At 50.8% G+C, this 14695-nt stretch overlaps 1 protein-coding gene across 5 annotated transcripts in view; it reads right to left on the bottom strand.

Moving 5' to 3' along the window:
* ADAR (adenosine deaminase RNA specific) overlaps window positions 1-13516 on the bottom strand; it is a 29662-nt gene extending 16146 nt beyond the window's left edge. For 3 of the 5 annotated variants that reach the window (XR_006416493.1, XM_044448486.1, XM_044448488.1), the window contains exons 1-2: window positions 5391-5589; window positions 1096-2701 (exon numbers count right to left, since the gene is read on the bottom strand). Coding sequence is in view for 4 of the 5 variants with exons in the window: in XM_044448486.1 (XP_044304421.1) it covers window positions 1096-2701; window positions 5391-5424 (1640 nt within the window). In the remaining variant the exon portion in view is untranslated. Of the gene's footprint in view, window positions 1-1095; window positions 2702-5390; window positions 5590-13125; window positions 13285-13480 lie in introns of those variants that run through there. The other 2 variants (XM_044448490.1, XM_044448489.1) reach the window with 2 other exon arrangements.
* Window positions 13517-14695: the final 1179 nt, after the last annotated feature.

Below are 14695 nucleotides of genomic sequence, written 5' to 3'. Positions count from 1 at the left end.
TGGGTTAGCACCGTCCATTCCAGCATCCCTTCTCCATTTCATGCACTCTTAACTCAGTTTCGCTTCCACTCTCCTACTCTTCACAGGGGGGCAATTCTCAACTCTCAAGGGGCTATTAGCAAGTCAGAGCCAAGAAGCAGGGGGCAGAAAGGGGACCTCTGTTCCCCCACAACACACACAGCTTCCACCATCTCCCCTCGCCATGCGTTTGATGCTACCCAACTTCACAAAGCCTCCTGAAGGCGAAATCTATTGTCCCACAGCATTTCAATGGCACCTCCGCGGCTCCACAGAGTTTACAATCTATATTTAGAGACTCGCAGATCTGAGGGACGTTATTAGATAATTTAGCCAAGACTGTTAGAAAAGAGAGTTTAATGGGGATGGAAAGCAAGATCAAAAGAGGGATTCCTGCACTTCAGTGATGAATGACTGGATTTTTACAGAGGCCCAGAAAAATCTTGCTGCTATTAACCGTTAGGGTCAACTGTGGTGCTTTGTAACCGCTAGGAGAGCACCATTAGCCAAGCAGAGGAGAAACAAAGACTACAACCCTGGATTGGTTAGCTGGGAGGAATCACCCTTTTAGGTAAACGCATCTGCGCTCTGAGAAACTCTGTTGGAACATCGGGCTATAAGCGGCTGAAAGAGAACACTCATTTCTGGACCGCAAGACCATTCACCGTCCTCAGTCGGACTCTCTACTCAGCCAATGAAACTGTTCTGCAAGGTTGTCAGGAAGCTAAGACAAATTAAATAAAGCCCAAAGAGAAAGGCCCTTCTGTTTCCTTTTGTGAGCTTCTTAAGGCCTTCAGTTTTAAAAACGGTGTCAGTGCATTTTTAGATTTCTGCCCTGCTGCTGGCTTTTATTCTTGGTTACGACTCTGTATAACTCTTGTTGAGACACACGCTTTCCTGCTATGTCTAAACCTGCTCCTTCCACTCTTGCGGGTGGAAGCTTTGTACTGCCCACCGCCTGGGAAGCTTTGCTGAATGGGTGGCATGCATTCACAAAAACTGAATGAACCAGGCGGGATGAGGGCCTTCCCCCAGTCCCCGCCGCCGCCCCCCTGCTGCCGAGAAACGCTTCCTTACCGCGGCTCGTGCGAAGGCCCGCTCTGCTTCAGCAAGACGAACTCACAGTGCTGGTATGTGTACTGGGTGTATTCGATTAGTCCGCTGACCGGGTTTTTTTTCTGACACACCATTAGCTTTTCGAAGGGGGTGCACTGAAAGGCCGTCTCGAACTGGGCCGCGTAGCTGGGGGACAGCGGGGACTCCATGATGCACCGGGACTCGTCCTGGTTGTTGCTGATGGCGTTCAGGTCCTCCGGGATGTCATCCGTGGCCCACTTGCCGTTCTCAAAGTTGTCGTAACTGGAGGACCAGTGGTACCGGGCCTGCTTGCGAGGGGGGCCTGTCCGGGGGGAGCAGCCGCCCCCCTGCTCTACCGGCTCAGATGCCTGCTGCCCGTTCTCCACTTTCTCCTCCTCACCTTCGAGCGGCGGAGGGGGCGGCGGCGGCGGCGGCAGGGGCAGCGAAGGGGAAGGGGATGGGAGAGGCGGGGCTGGCACAGTGGCCGGCATCTCTGCATGCGCGGGGGGGGGGGCGGGGGGGACCACTTCTCGGAGCTCTCTGGCTTTCAGCGTGAGCTGCATCCTCTGCCGCTTGCTGTTGGTGAGGGACCACTTGGGCGGGTTGCCATTCTCCTTGCAGACGTCTCCCAGCTTCTCCAGGGACGTCAGGGTGGCGTGGACGTCCCTGGCCTTGGACAAGCCGATGCCTTTGGCGAGGTTGAACGCAGTGGAGTCCTCGACACCGAACAGAAAGTTGCAGATCTTCTCCCTGACTTCGGCCATGTCCGCAGAGTCGGAAGGGTGCTCCGAGTCGGAGAGAGCGCCCTCTTCCTGCCCAGCCCCAACACCTGGGAGCTGGCCCTGATCCCTCCAGCTGGCAAGGGGCGCTTGCCGTGCCGCGGCCTGGGGCTTGGGATAGCTCGCTAGCTTCCACAGCGGAGGGGTCCCCTCTATCCTGCACAACTTCCCTTGCCTCTGAAGCTTGTAGAAATGATGGTTGACCTCCTTCTTTTGGATGTTGAGTTTACGGGCAAACCAGCGAGCTGGCTCTGCCTCCCCAGGCGCGAGCTGCCCCAAGATGGCCAAGAGCTTTTGCTCCACACCGTTGTTGTCTACATGCAGCCTCTGCAAGTCTGAGGCAAGCAGGTCAGTACTACTCCTTGGATTTCTGCTGCCGTACTTTGGCTGGGGCTGAGAAGCCTGCTTCTGTTCCAGCCAGTTATTGCTATAGGGAGGCCTTCTGGCTACCCCACCCCAATGGCTGCAGGAGAAATTCGGGTGAGTGGGTAGAGAGGAGATTCTCGGAGCCTGGTAGTAGCCCCGGGACACGTGGGGTCTCTCGGTCTGGGTGTGAAGCAGTGGCGCTTCGGAAATTTGCCCCTTAAGGAAGAAGACCTGCCGCTGGTGAAAATCCTCGGGGCCACCTCCCTGCGGGACAACAGGACCGTTAAAGAAAGTGGGGTTAAAGTGGCCGCTGTGTTTTGGGGGTGCCTGATCTGAACCTCTGCCTCGAATGGCCCCTCTGCTCATAGCGTGCTGCGGGGGCACGAGGGTGTGAGTGGGCACGTGGGCACCAGATGAGGGGCAGCTGGGGGTCGCTCTCACGGGAGCTGCTGCGCAGAGGCCTGGCAAAGAGAAAACAAGAGAACAGGGCGAGTTTTAGATCTTGGTTACAGGCCGACTGGCGTCCAGAAGGTTCGACCTGACCAGCCCCCTTGCCCCACCTCCCAAGATCACACCGGGCAACACCAACTGCCTCCTCCTCCTCCTCCTCCTCCGGAGCAGTGCAGCCCATTTCTCTTACTGCAAGCAAAGTAGCTGAAGGAAACCCAGGGGGCCTACAAACGAGTCAGGGACTGAGAAATGCTCCTCCAAGCCAGAGCTGGTGTGGCTTCGATCCAAAGCACGTTCTGCTTGACCCAGGCTCTCCTGGGCAACAAAAGAGAGGCAAGCAACCCAACTTCGCTGGCATTCTAAATAATAGGATTTCTCATAGCACAGCAATGGAGAAGCTTCTCTTAGTCTGGCCTGCGCATGAGCTGTCTCCCATTATTTTGCAGAATATGGATGCGGAGAGCGGCAGGAAGGCAACGAATAGCTTCGTAACTCATCTGCAAACACTGTGAGTGCGCAGGGGAGCAGGAGTATGGATAAGGACACAACTGAGAAAGAAAACAGTAGTCCGATCGAGCCCAGCACCCTGCCACCAACAGGAGCTAGCCAATGAACTCCGAGGAGAAGGCAAGAATCTCCCCAGCCCTGCTATGGTATTTTCACACATTCAGCTGAACTATCATGATTAGTAACTACTGATAAGACCACGACCCTCAAATTTGTCTAGTCACCAGCTTTGAAGCTCTCTAAAATGGAACGTGCTCCCCAGAGAGGTCCGCCTGGCGCCGTCGTTATTTGTTTTTTGATGCCAGGCCAAGACCTTTTTATTTAAACGATATTTTAATTGTTAACTGTTGTTTTCATTTATTGGTTTTATGATATAGCCGAGATGCCCCGAATTTTTAATGTTTATTCTATGTTTGTTTTATCCTGCTTTGTAAGCTGCCCCGAGGCTCTCTGCGATGGGGGTGGCATAAAAATGTTATAAATAAATTAAAAAAAATAAAAGCTAGTGTTCTTGGCCTCAGCTTGTGGTGGTCATTTTCACAAACTAAACAAGCTTAAATTACTGAAGTGATAGTCTTCTATAAGGAGACCCAACCTTTCTGCAGCTTTCCCTATGGCTGGAAATGCCTTAGCTTTTGCAAAGGTATGACCAAGATTGTCCAAAGAAGGACAGTGGAGACCAGTAAAAGAGGAGACAAGCCCGTATCAGCTGTCCAAACTTTATGCAGTGGCCCACAGCCAAAAAGTTGGTTAAGGGAGCAATCCTACATGTTTAGACCGAAAAATGTGTTGTAGCTCTGAGCATTTCTGTCTAAACATGCATAAAATCACACCCAAAGCCCAACAGTTTTGTCCCTAGGAACAGCAAGGCTGATCTCCATGGCAAGTGAACCGCAAACCCCTGACAGACTCAGCTGTATTTTTCTTTTTGTCTTGGAGCAGTGAGTTTTTAGTCCACCTGTTTGCAGAAAGAGACTCACCCTAAGAATGTGTTAGACTCACCCTAAATTAGACTCACCCTAATATCTGGCAGACCTTTCCGTGGACTCCTTTTAGCTTGTGCGCACAAACACATCTGCAGGACTCTGCTCTGTGCCCTCCATCACTTTTCTGCAACTTCCAATCACAGTCCTCTTCCTCAACCTTCTCACACAACACACACACACACACAAACTGTACAAAACTGCCTCAAAGGCAGGGAGGGGAAAACCTCCACAAAACAAACTAGCTTGGCTCAGAAGTACGAACCCAGTCACTCACTGAGGAAGGAGTGTAGAATCCAGAGCAGTGAAAAATAATTCCCTGGTCCTTAAGAAACCAGAATCTTTTTTGGTTTGTTGAAAGAACAATGAGAGATTTTAATTCCTAGATACTTAAGAGCAAAGTGCTGCAACCAAGAACTGGAGTGTTCTTACAGGCTACACCTTGCAGAAGGAGAGAAATTGTCATTCGGTCCAAGCACAACTTGAATTTTATCAGAAGTGTGGGACTACAGAGTATCTATTTATTTACCAGGCCAGGCTAAGGATCCCTTCAATCCAGTACTCTAGTAAATCTCACTAGTGCCAGGCCTCAGATCCAGATCTCCCGGACACGCCTTTGGCAAGATCTATTGGAGATGTGATGGGTTTGGGGGCTGAAACCACAACAAACCTGTAGAACCTCCCTAACCTAGTAACGCATCGTATTCCATGAACCACTGAGGGACAGCCATCTTAAAACACCACCCTATATAGATCTACTAGGCAAGCCCCAGGGGGGGTTCAACACACCTTACTCCAAAGCACACTCAAACTTACTTTGCAACCCTGCAAACGTTTGGACACAAGAGAATTACTGCAGAAGTTCAGAAGTCGCAGACTTACTGTGCTATACACCATGATGAATTTTTTAGTGTTCAAGGGTCTTTTTGGTAGCAATTAAGAACGCCCCCCTCTCTTCATTTTCTCCACGGGCACAAGCACGTTCTGATTTTCTTGGATTGATTGAAGGTCCCAGAGACAAGCCCTATATCTGTTCCCCACAACTGCCTTCTTGCAGAAAACAAGCACCCAACTACCTTAACCTTACGAGCGGCCAAAGAACACGCAAACCTGGGGGAGGGTGGGGGCAAGGGAGGGAGGGTGATCCCTATTTCAAGAGGCGGCAGCCTGTAAAACGAGGAGGAGGTGGGGGGAAACGGGAGATCCTTACCTCTTTCTCTTCCGCGCTGGTAAAGCCCAGGCATCGCACCCAGTGGCAAGAAACACAAGAGGCCAAACCTTCTTGGCAAGACAAGGCAGCGCCCCGAAGAGGAGGGGGCTGGGCTGGAGGGGGAGAGGGCGAGCACCTCTGTGTGCCGAGAGGCAGTGGGACCCTCTTCTGGGGCTGTGCCACAGTGAGGGCCGCGGGGCTGAGGGAAGGGAGGGAGGGAGAGAAGGCACACCAGCAGCAGGCAGAGATAAATTTCAGTTTCATTTCTCCAGAAGGCCAGCCTTCCTCTTCCCCATCTGGCCGTCTCTCCTTTCACTCGCAGGGGTGGGGCCACAACCGATGCATCAGCCCGAAGGAAACAGCAGGGCACTTTTGCCCCATATCCGATTATACTATACTCGTGTCTGGTTCCTTTTCCTCCCCAGTGGAGAGGAGCAATTACAGCTTCGAGCTGCCAGGCAAAGTCCTTCCTCGCATCATGGCCGTGTCCCACTGGCTTCGTGCCCATGCGCTCAGGCCAGACTTTCCTTTCTCCACGACCCAGGGATGCCGGACGTGTCCCCAGATTCAGGGCCCTCCATTCCAGCACCACATAAAACGAGGCACCAGCTCTCTGCGGCTGGACTCCAGCTCCTATGAGCCCCAGTCACAGATGCAAACGGGAGAGTTAGAAGGACCCAGGCTGGGGAAAGCTAGCGCCAGGACTAACTGAGCCAAAGAACAGCCATGATGTGGCTGCAGAGAGCCCTAAAACGACCAGAACAGCTTTAAACTGTTAAGGTGGACATCAGGAGACTTATATATTCATTTTATTTAAAGCACTTACATCCCGTCTATACCAGCAGGTCTCAAGCCGGCTCACAGCAGAGGGGCACAATTAAACTAGCATGAAAACACTTATAACAAAATTCCTATCTTAAAAGTGCCATCAAACCTTAAAATGCTGGGTAAATAAGGAGGTTTTAACCTGGCACCCTGAATGAATAAAGTGTTCGTGCCAGGTGCACCTCTCTGGATTGTCAAGTCTTGTTTCTCACTCACACCCAGTTTAGATATGCTAAAGGATGTCTGCCCTGAGCCCCCTGACCTATTTGACCCTTGCATCTTAATCCACTCAATTTATATTTATTTCTTTATCGCCTCTGCACGCTGCCCCATAAGCCAGAGGCTCCCTCAGCAGCTCACAGCCCACCATCAACTACAAATAAAAATAAATGACAATAACCAACAGACCATAAAACATAGTAAAATTAAAATACAAGATAAAAACAACCATATAAAACAGGAGGAAAACAAACGATATAACTAGTAACAGCAACCAATAAAACAATAAACCAGCAGCAAACCAATAATCTAATCTAAAAACAGATACCAAATAAAAAAGTCTTAACTTGGTGCCAAAAGCAAGATAAAGTAGGTGCCACTCGCACCTTCCCTAGAGAGAATTCCAAAGGTCAAGTGTGACGACTGAGAAGGCCCTTCTCCTCCTCAGTTCTCCCCACACCTCACGGCGGGCACGACGGAGGGCTCCGACTGATGACCTAAGTGGGCTCGTAGGGACATATTATCTGCTATCCTGTACAGAATCCTCCTTCGTCGTTACTGTTGGGCTCCCTACATACTCCCTGTATTTCCTCTACGTCTGATTTAGCTGTAACGTTCTTCTGCTTGTACACCCGCAACAAAACTGCACTCACCATCTCTTGATACTGGCTTAAGCTGAATATGCCACCGGAATTTAAAGCACTACAACTTCACTCTGGATTTATCTCTTTCTAATCCCCAGCAAATAAATTCTGTTTTATTTACACACTGAGCACAGCTGGCTTGATAAGGGCTCCTGGGTTACCCACCTTTAACACTGCTCGGGACTCATTTCCTTCCCATCAGCCTTCACTGGGGCCAGTCACTCCTATGGCACTCAGTGCCATCAAATCATGACATCAGTCCCAGTAAATGAAACAGAAAGGCCAGCCCTCAAAGGTTGCAGGCCCAGAAAAAGGGCTACCTTTGAGGCTGGGTGGTTCTCTTGTCTAACACACCCTCTGGGGACGTGATTAGCTGCAAGCTTTAGGTCAGAAATCAAAGAACCTCAGGGCTCAGAAATTTAAGGGACACTATTCCACACACAAGCTCGTGATTATTGTATGACACAAAAACGGCAGACTTTCCCCAGTCGTCTCTTCTTGACACATCCTGGGAACCTGGGCTGCCAAAGGAGCCCCAGAAGCTGTCCAGCACCTCATGCTGGAAGCGTTAAGCGACGCAGAAGTATCCCAGATCAGGTCAAGGGCAAGCTGCCAACAGTATGGCCTAAACTTTCCTCCCTGGTGTTGATTAACAAGCTCAGATAACCTGCTGCCTTTCCAGGTGCAAAATGAGACACACGGAGAGCGGCTGCAGAAGAGCTCTCCCTGCCAGTGTTTGCACAAGCGTCGTGCAAGCGGACACCAAGCCCGGAGGCACTTGCCCCGTCTCGGGCAGTGGGCTGCCCAAAGCCCCTCTTGCACGTGCTGTGCGGACTGTGAATCCTGCAGGCTGCCAGCCATCTTTAAGTCCCGTTCGTGGTTCACCATTTTAGACAACAGCCATCTCGGGAGCGATATCACTCTATGTGCCGTACGGGGTTGCCAGAAGAGCGAGCCCCGAGCTTCATCCGGACCCTTCACTGCTCTCCGTTAATGCTTGGATCAGGACATGGCCCTTTCTTTCACGTGGAATCTTTCAAGAACGATCCCCCAACCCTGTTCCCTCTAGCCAGGTTTGCCATGCGAGATACAGTCTAGCACACCTGGAGGGCACCTGGTGGGGAATGACGGCGTGGAAAGCCAACTGAGACCTCCATGGCAGCTTACAATGGCTTATATACGATTTGTTACCATATTAAACACGACTCAGACACGCAAGCATCAATCACAAGCAAGGAGCAGCTACAGCGCTAGGTTCAAACCAGCTCAGTCACGAAGCTCATCATGTGACCTTGAATGGGTCTATTGGACTAGTACTTGATACCATTTCTGGGCAGGTGTGGCATTACACAACATAGAACTCTGAATGGCACCCCACACACCAGGAAGCAGAACGAGGACACAATGGAGAAGACCTCTCTTGCATTTAAAATGCAGGTGCCTAAAAAGCCAACAGGGAAGGCGTACAACAAATGCTGTGACTAACAGCCTGGCTCCTTGCATTCACCCATAAATAAACATGCACCAGTCCTAAATTACGGTAGCACAAAGACATTCATTCGTACATAAAGCCCTGATCTTTACTAACCAAAATATATTAAGTTTGTATTGAAGAGATTAGCATACTCTTCATCACAAGTTTATACAGGATTAGGATTTTGCGCAAATTAGATTGGAATGACAGTAGGCAGATTATGCTAAATCACGCAGCAGGAGACCTGTCCCCGCACTGGGTGTGACTGTCAAGTCCTTGCTGAGTCGACACAGTCGGACAAGCCACTATACCATTTGCAGTGTTAATACGAGGAGGTACGTCAAGGCACGGAAAACTCTGCCGCTCTGCCTATAAACAACCACTTTCAAGGTTTTGACACAAGCCAAGGAGGCCTTAATGCATAAATCACACTGATTGTATGCAGGTGGCCAGAATTACACACTTGTCACGCTGCATTTGCCGCAGGTAGAATATGAGCCCCGAGCCTCAACCTTGGATAGCAGGGGTGGGTGGGGAAGATGCTCAGCCATCTCTGCCCACCTCCAAGTGACAGAAAGCACCCCTGAGAACATCAGCCATGCAAGGTCAAAGCGGCAAGACCCCCCCACTTCTTCCCCTGCAGGAAGTGCGCTTCCTTGACCACACAGAGGCCTCACACAGGCTCCCAAGCTGGTGCGCCTCCAGAAGTGTTAGAATGAGGGGCTTGAGGGGTGCTAGTCTAAGTGATTACTATGCGATGCTGAGGGGTCTGGTGCTCAAGCGCAGCACAGCGAGCTGCCTTTGTGACAAGTCGGACTCTTGCTCCAGCTAGTCTCGCACTGTTGGCGCAGACTAGCTGTGGCTCTCCCCCGATTCAGGTGGGTCCCCCGCCCCCCGCTCCCCCGGCACTCCCTGGCCACGCTGAGGAATGAACCTGGGGTTTTCTGCGTGCAACGTCGTGGCTTTACCACCAAGCTACAGCCCCCTGGAGCGTCATCTTCAGCCTAGATGCAAGCTTCCACCCTTCCGTTTGGGGCATGAGAACTGCACCTGAGTCTGAAGCAGGAGGTAGGCTGTTATTATAGGATGATGGAGCAACTCTGCAATTCAGCACTGGTCTATCGGTCTTATCGAGGACTCTCCCACTTGGTAAGTGGCTGTGTCAGCCCACCTGCAGAGCTCCAGGATGTTTGGCGGGCACCAGGAGTCTGTGCCTCAGGGCGGAGGGTCAATCAGCAGCATCTCCAGCCAGCTCGAGGAAAGAACCTCACCTGGAGCTCTGGAGAGGCACCGCAGTAGCTGCCAATAATCCTGGACTAGATGGACCAAGAAGCCCCAAATTTCAGTCACACAAGCGTCACTGTATTGCTTTATCCGGCTTAAATTCCTAGGAGGAGGTATGAAATCTGAACTATAGAAGAAGAGAAACTCATACTCTCCTTCCTACTCCCAGCGAGAGACCAAGAGGCAATCCAGTTTGCTTCTATCTTCCCTCGCATCCAGGCAGGCGCTCTTAGAAGAAAGAGCAATACAAAGAAACCTGCCGGCCACAGTTCGCTTCACTTGCCTAACCTGGCGTTCTGACAGCAGCTTTTCCGGCCTGGTCAAACTGCCTGATCACTTGAGCCAGGGAGGTGAAATTACATCACGAGGACAGTGCATACTCTACACCGCGCAACCGAGTTCAAGGGGAGTAACTGTATCCTAGAGGAACGGTACATGCCCAATATTTACACTACCTCCAAAAACAACCATGTCTTTAGGCCCGTAAATACACATATTTCCTTAGCTATGGTGGACACATCTTTGAGGTACTTCCTTCCTTTGGTCCTTAAATGCAGAGAACTCCCGCTCCCCCAAGGCAGCTTTGACACTTCCTAAGAGGAGATATTTACCCTCCAAAGCTTTCAGGTCACTGTATCCAGATAATAAGAGCTATATATTCACTTAACGGTCTGCAAAACATGGCAGCCCTCACAGTCGCAGACTTCGGAGCCTTTAAAAGGATGTACACTGGCCATGCAAATAAGGCCTTGCGTACATACAAAATCCATAATCAGCCAACCAACCATTATTTACCAGAAGGCCCAGAAAGATCCAATCCAAGAGCTACAGCTCCGTGGTCAAAAGCACATGCTTGGCATCCAGCTTCCACTCCTGACATCTCCAGTTAAAAACTGATCACATAAAACAAGTCTGGCAAAGGAAGATAGGGCTAAATGGAGCAAATCAAAGTAGAAACAGCTAAATGATGTTTTACTTGGTCCAAAAATTGTGACATCTGGAAAAGATGCTGACTTGTCACAGGTGACCGGATGACTTTATTTACAAGACTACTCCAAAACGACATATAGTATTATAACTCTGGCTCTCTACTTGATTATTTAAACATATGAAGGGCATTGTATATATAAAGATACAAAAAGCATCTTCTACTGTGTTCCCCATTTTCTAAGACGTAGCCTTGCCCTTTATTTAGATGAAAGCAATTGTCATTTGGTTCCACGAATCAAGTGCTTACGCAGAGAAGCAGCAGGGAGACCAACCTTCATCCCATCTCCTCGGATCAATACAACCATTTCCAACCACACACACGATACATGCAGAAGGCCACACTCTTATTTCTCTGCAACACATATTCAGAAAACTTCGCAAGAAACAGAAAATATTAATGACTTAGTTGCAACCAGATAGAACAAAGACACCCTGAAAAACAAACAACAGGTTAGGCATTTATGACAGCTCTTTACCAACATGAAGGTGTTTTGGTTTTGTGTATTCATTGGACAATTTGGCAATGGCTTTTCACTCATATAGCTTCAGCATGATCACCGAACGATGGAATTCACATAGTTCAAAGCCAGTCTGCCTCTAAAATGCAGCTTGTCAAAAGCTGCTACTTTCACACACAGTTTGAGGACCTCCCAGGTGTATCTAGGCAGCCACTGTAACAGAATGCTCAGCTGCTGGTCTAATCCAGGGCAGTTCTTATATTTTTATTAGCAACAGGAGGCACCAGAATCTTGTCTGTCTTTCTAAAGCACCCAGCCATGCATCCCCTACAAACATGAACACACGATGCCTGTAGCAACAGGCCTCGCTGATGGTCCACTTTGCAGGATGGAGGTGGGTGGGAAGGAAGCTGGTCTACATCCCTTCTGCAAAGCAGCCCTTGTAAAACAAGTTGCTGACCAGGTTCCTTGGCCATGGTGGTTACCAATCCTCTTTTATAAAACCAGTGCTTTTAAGAGTAACCAAGGACAAATGTGTGCTGTGGAGAAACACAGCTAATTTTATCAGATGAGCAGCAGCACCCGCTAAAAGGGCATGCACAGAAATCAGAGTGAAGGAAACAGGAAAGGAAGTCTTGTGACATCTTTGTGACATCTTAGAAGGCTGACTGATTTGTGGTGTCACAAGCTGCTGAACACTCTATACAATTTGTGCATGAAATTGTGGATTTATGTCACAGCAAACCTGAAAAGCTCTTGAAACCCAGGATTAGCTGCCTCTTCCTGAGTCAAACCATGGGTCTCTCTACTCAGACAGTTGCAGTTTGACTATAGGTAGTAACCACTAAATGCCTTTTTGCAGTAACAGACTTAAACATGCAATCCTATGCATGTTTAGACCGAAAAAAGTCCAGGCAGAGAAGAGTTGCAGCACTCTTTTTCTGTCTAAACATGAATAGGATTTTACCTTTAGACTTTGATTTCTACTAGCCCAGTCTCCATGGCCAAAGATCAGATTCCTTTCCCTATTTAATATATATGGATATATGATAGCCCTTTTCCTATTGTTAAAGAGAAGGATAAGGAAAGTTTATGGCCAGACATCATTAGGAAGGGACATCTTCAAATCATTTCAGTTCCACAACTGAGATGCCTATCTGAGAGGCACCACTTTCCAGGGCTGACACCAGTGCTAGCCAGCCTGGCCAGTAGGTGGAACCTGTGGAGAATGCAACCTAAAACATCTGGAGGGTGCCAGGTTGAGGGAAAGCTGCTCTGCACTGTGTATTTGGATGCCTTTGTGTACAAACGCTGCCTTAAATCTAATGGGCAATGTCTGCAGATATAAGGAACAGGGCATAGAGCTACGCTGGTAGTAGCTGGAATGGAAAGAGGTAGTTATGCAGGAAGGTGGGTAAGACAGAGAGATAAGCCAGGAACTGCTCTTCTGGATCAAACCACAGGCCTGCCTAGTATGGCATTTTGTCCTATGCACAGACCTCCAAGAAGTGCTCAGGAGGCCATGAGATACAGTACCTAAGGTGGCCAAATACAAATTTTAACAGGTGTGTAGAAAACCCTGTGCGCTTCTGTATTTGACCACGCTGACAGCCCATGCAGTTCTGCTCCCCTCCCTTCCAACCAACTGGTGTACTGCTTCTGAACCTGGAGGTTCTACAGACCGCGGCTGCGAATGGATAAGGGAGCCTTACGGCTAAGGGGGTGGGATAAAAACCCCATCAATAAGCACAGAAACAGAGTGAGTCAGAAGGGGCCTCCTGGATCATCTATGGGCCATAAATGAATAAATGAGCCCCCACCGCAAGCTGCACCTAACTTACGTTTAAAGCCCCCTCAGGCGGCCATCCTCTGTCCTCTCTTACGCGAAGGGAAGCCCCTCCGAGCTCAGCGGAGGTTGCATCCGAGTAACCGCATGCAGGAGCGCCTTCCGCCACAACCCCATGGCGGCGAACTCCGCGGGAGGAGGACACGCTGCACGGGACGGGTTAGTGCATGTCTACGGAGGGGAACGGCGGCGGCGGCCCTAGGCCCGGGGAAGAGGGCTGGGAGGCGGGTGGCGCGGCCCTCGTGCTCCGCGCACCGGCACCGGCTGCCTCTCCCGCCACGACGGAGCGCGGGGACCGACCCCGCCCGCCCGCACGCAGCCTCGCCTCGCCCGGCCAGGCCCGGCCTTACCTTCCCCCCCGCGGTCCCTGCGGGTCGCCGTCCAAAGCAGCCGCCTCTATTGTGCGCGACAGGCGCCGGCGAGCAGTGATGACGCACGAAGCAGAGGGGCTGGCGCGGGCGACAGGGCACGCGGCGGCCGAGGCAGCGCCGGGGCCGCCATCTTTGGAGAGGGCAAAGCCTCTGTGCCCTGTTCCGCAGCCCTTCTCCCGGCGCGGGTGCGGAGGAGCGGGCCGAGTCCCCGAAAGAGACGCGCCAAGCCCCTCTCCTTGAAAAAGGAAAGCAGTGAAAAGCCCTGAGGGAGGGAAGAGGAAGAGCAGCCGCCGCCGCACTTAGACACTGCAGGATCCAAAGCATCCTGGCTCGTTATCCTTCTCCATTCATAAAGCCGTGCGAGATGAACGTCGTCACACGTGAATCTTTCAGGGTGACAGAGGCGTAACTCTTAAGAACGAGGGGCGCCAGCCCGTGCCAGTTTCAAGTCGGGGGGGGGGGAGCAGCCAACTACAATGTGACTCAGAAAGCGAAAGTTCCTGATTTTGGACCGTGATTTGCCCCCTCTGAGTTTTGAGGCAGGAGAGTCTCAGTCCGTGAGCGTACGCCCAGGCGAGACCGAGCATGCTGACACTTACATTTGACTAAAGAGCCCCGGGAGCTCACCACACAAGCCTGTCTCCATGGATTCATCCAGCAGTTTTAAGCACAGCTGCCGCAGATCTACTTGTTCAGCTGTCTTTTCAGACTCAAAAGTGTCCAGTTACATGGCTTCTATGGGATGGAGGTAACTTTAATTTGCACGTGCTGCTGGGCAACTCAAAGCGTCTATAGGCGTGCTTCGCCTAAGCACTGAATTTGTTGACAGAAGGCGAACGCGGTTATACTACGGTCAAGAGCGCCCCCTGCTGGCTCACATCGAAGCTGCAGCTAAGTCAGCAACGCTTTTCCACAGCATGATCCACAAACGGATGCGCGGCACTAGTCCACAAACGGGGGGCCGTAGTGGCTAATAAGAACTGCCTCGCTTGAATAGACCCGGGAAAGAAAATCACAAGCCCAGAAATAAAGGCAACGGTCCTCTCGCTGTCACCGCTTCCCAGCATCCGTTTATAACAACACTGAAGTCATACCGGATCGGACCAAAGGATCACGTGGCCCAGCTTTCTGCCCACATAGTGGCCAACTAGCTGTTCATGAAAAACCACAAGCAGGGCAGGTAGGCATGCTTGC

This window comes from Varanus komodoensis, unplaced genomic scaffold (assembly GCF_004798865.1).
Source record: "Varanus komodoensis strain SLA01 unplaced genomic scaffold, ASM479886v1 scaffold55, whole genome shotgun sequence".
NCBI lineage: Eukaryota > Metazoa > Chordata > Lepidosauria > Squamata > Varanidae > Varanus > Varanus komodoensis.
The sequence above is the reverse complement of the archived record's forward strand: the minus strand, read 5'-3'. Positions and strand labels throughout refer to the sequence as shown.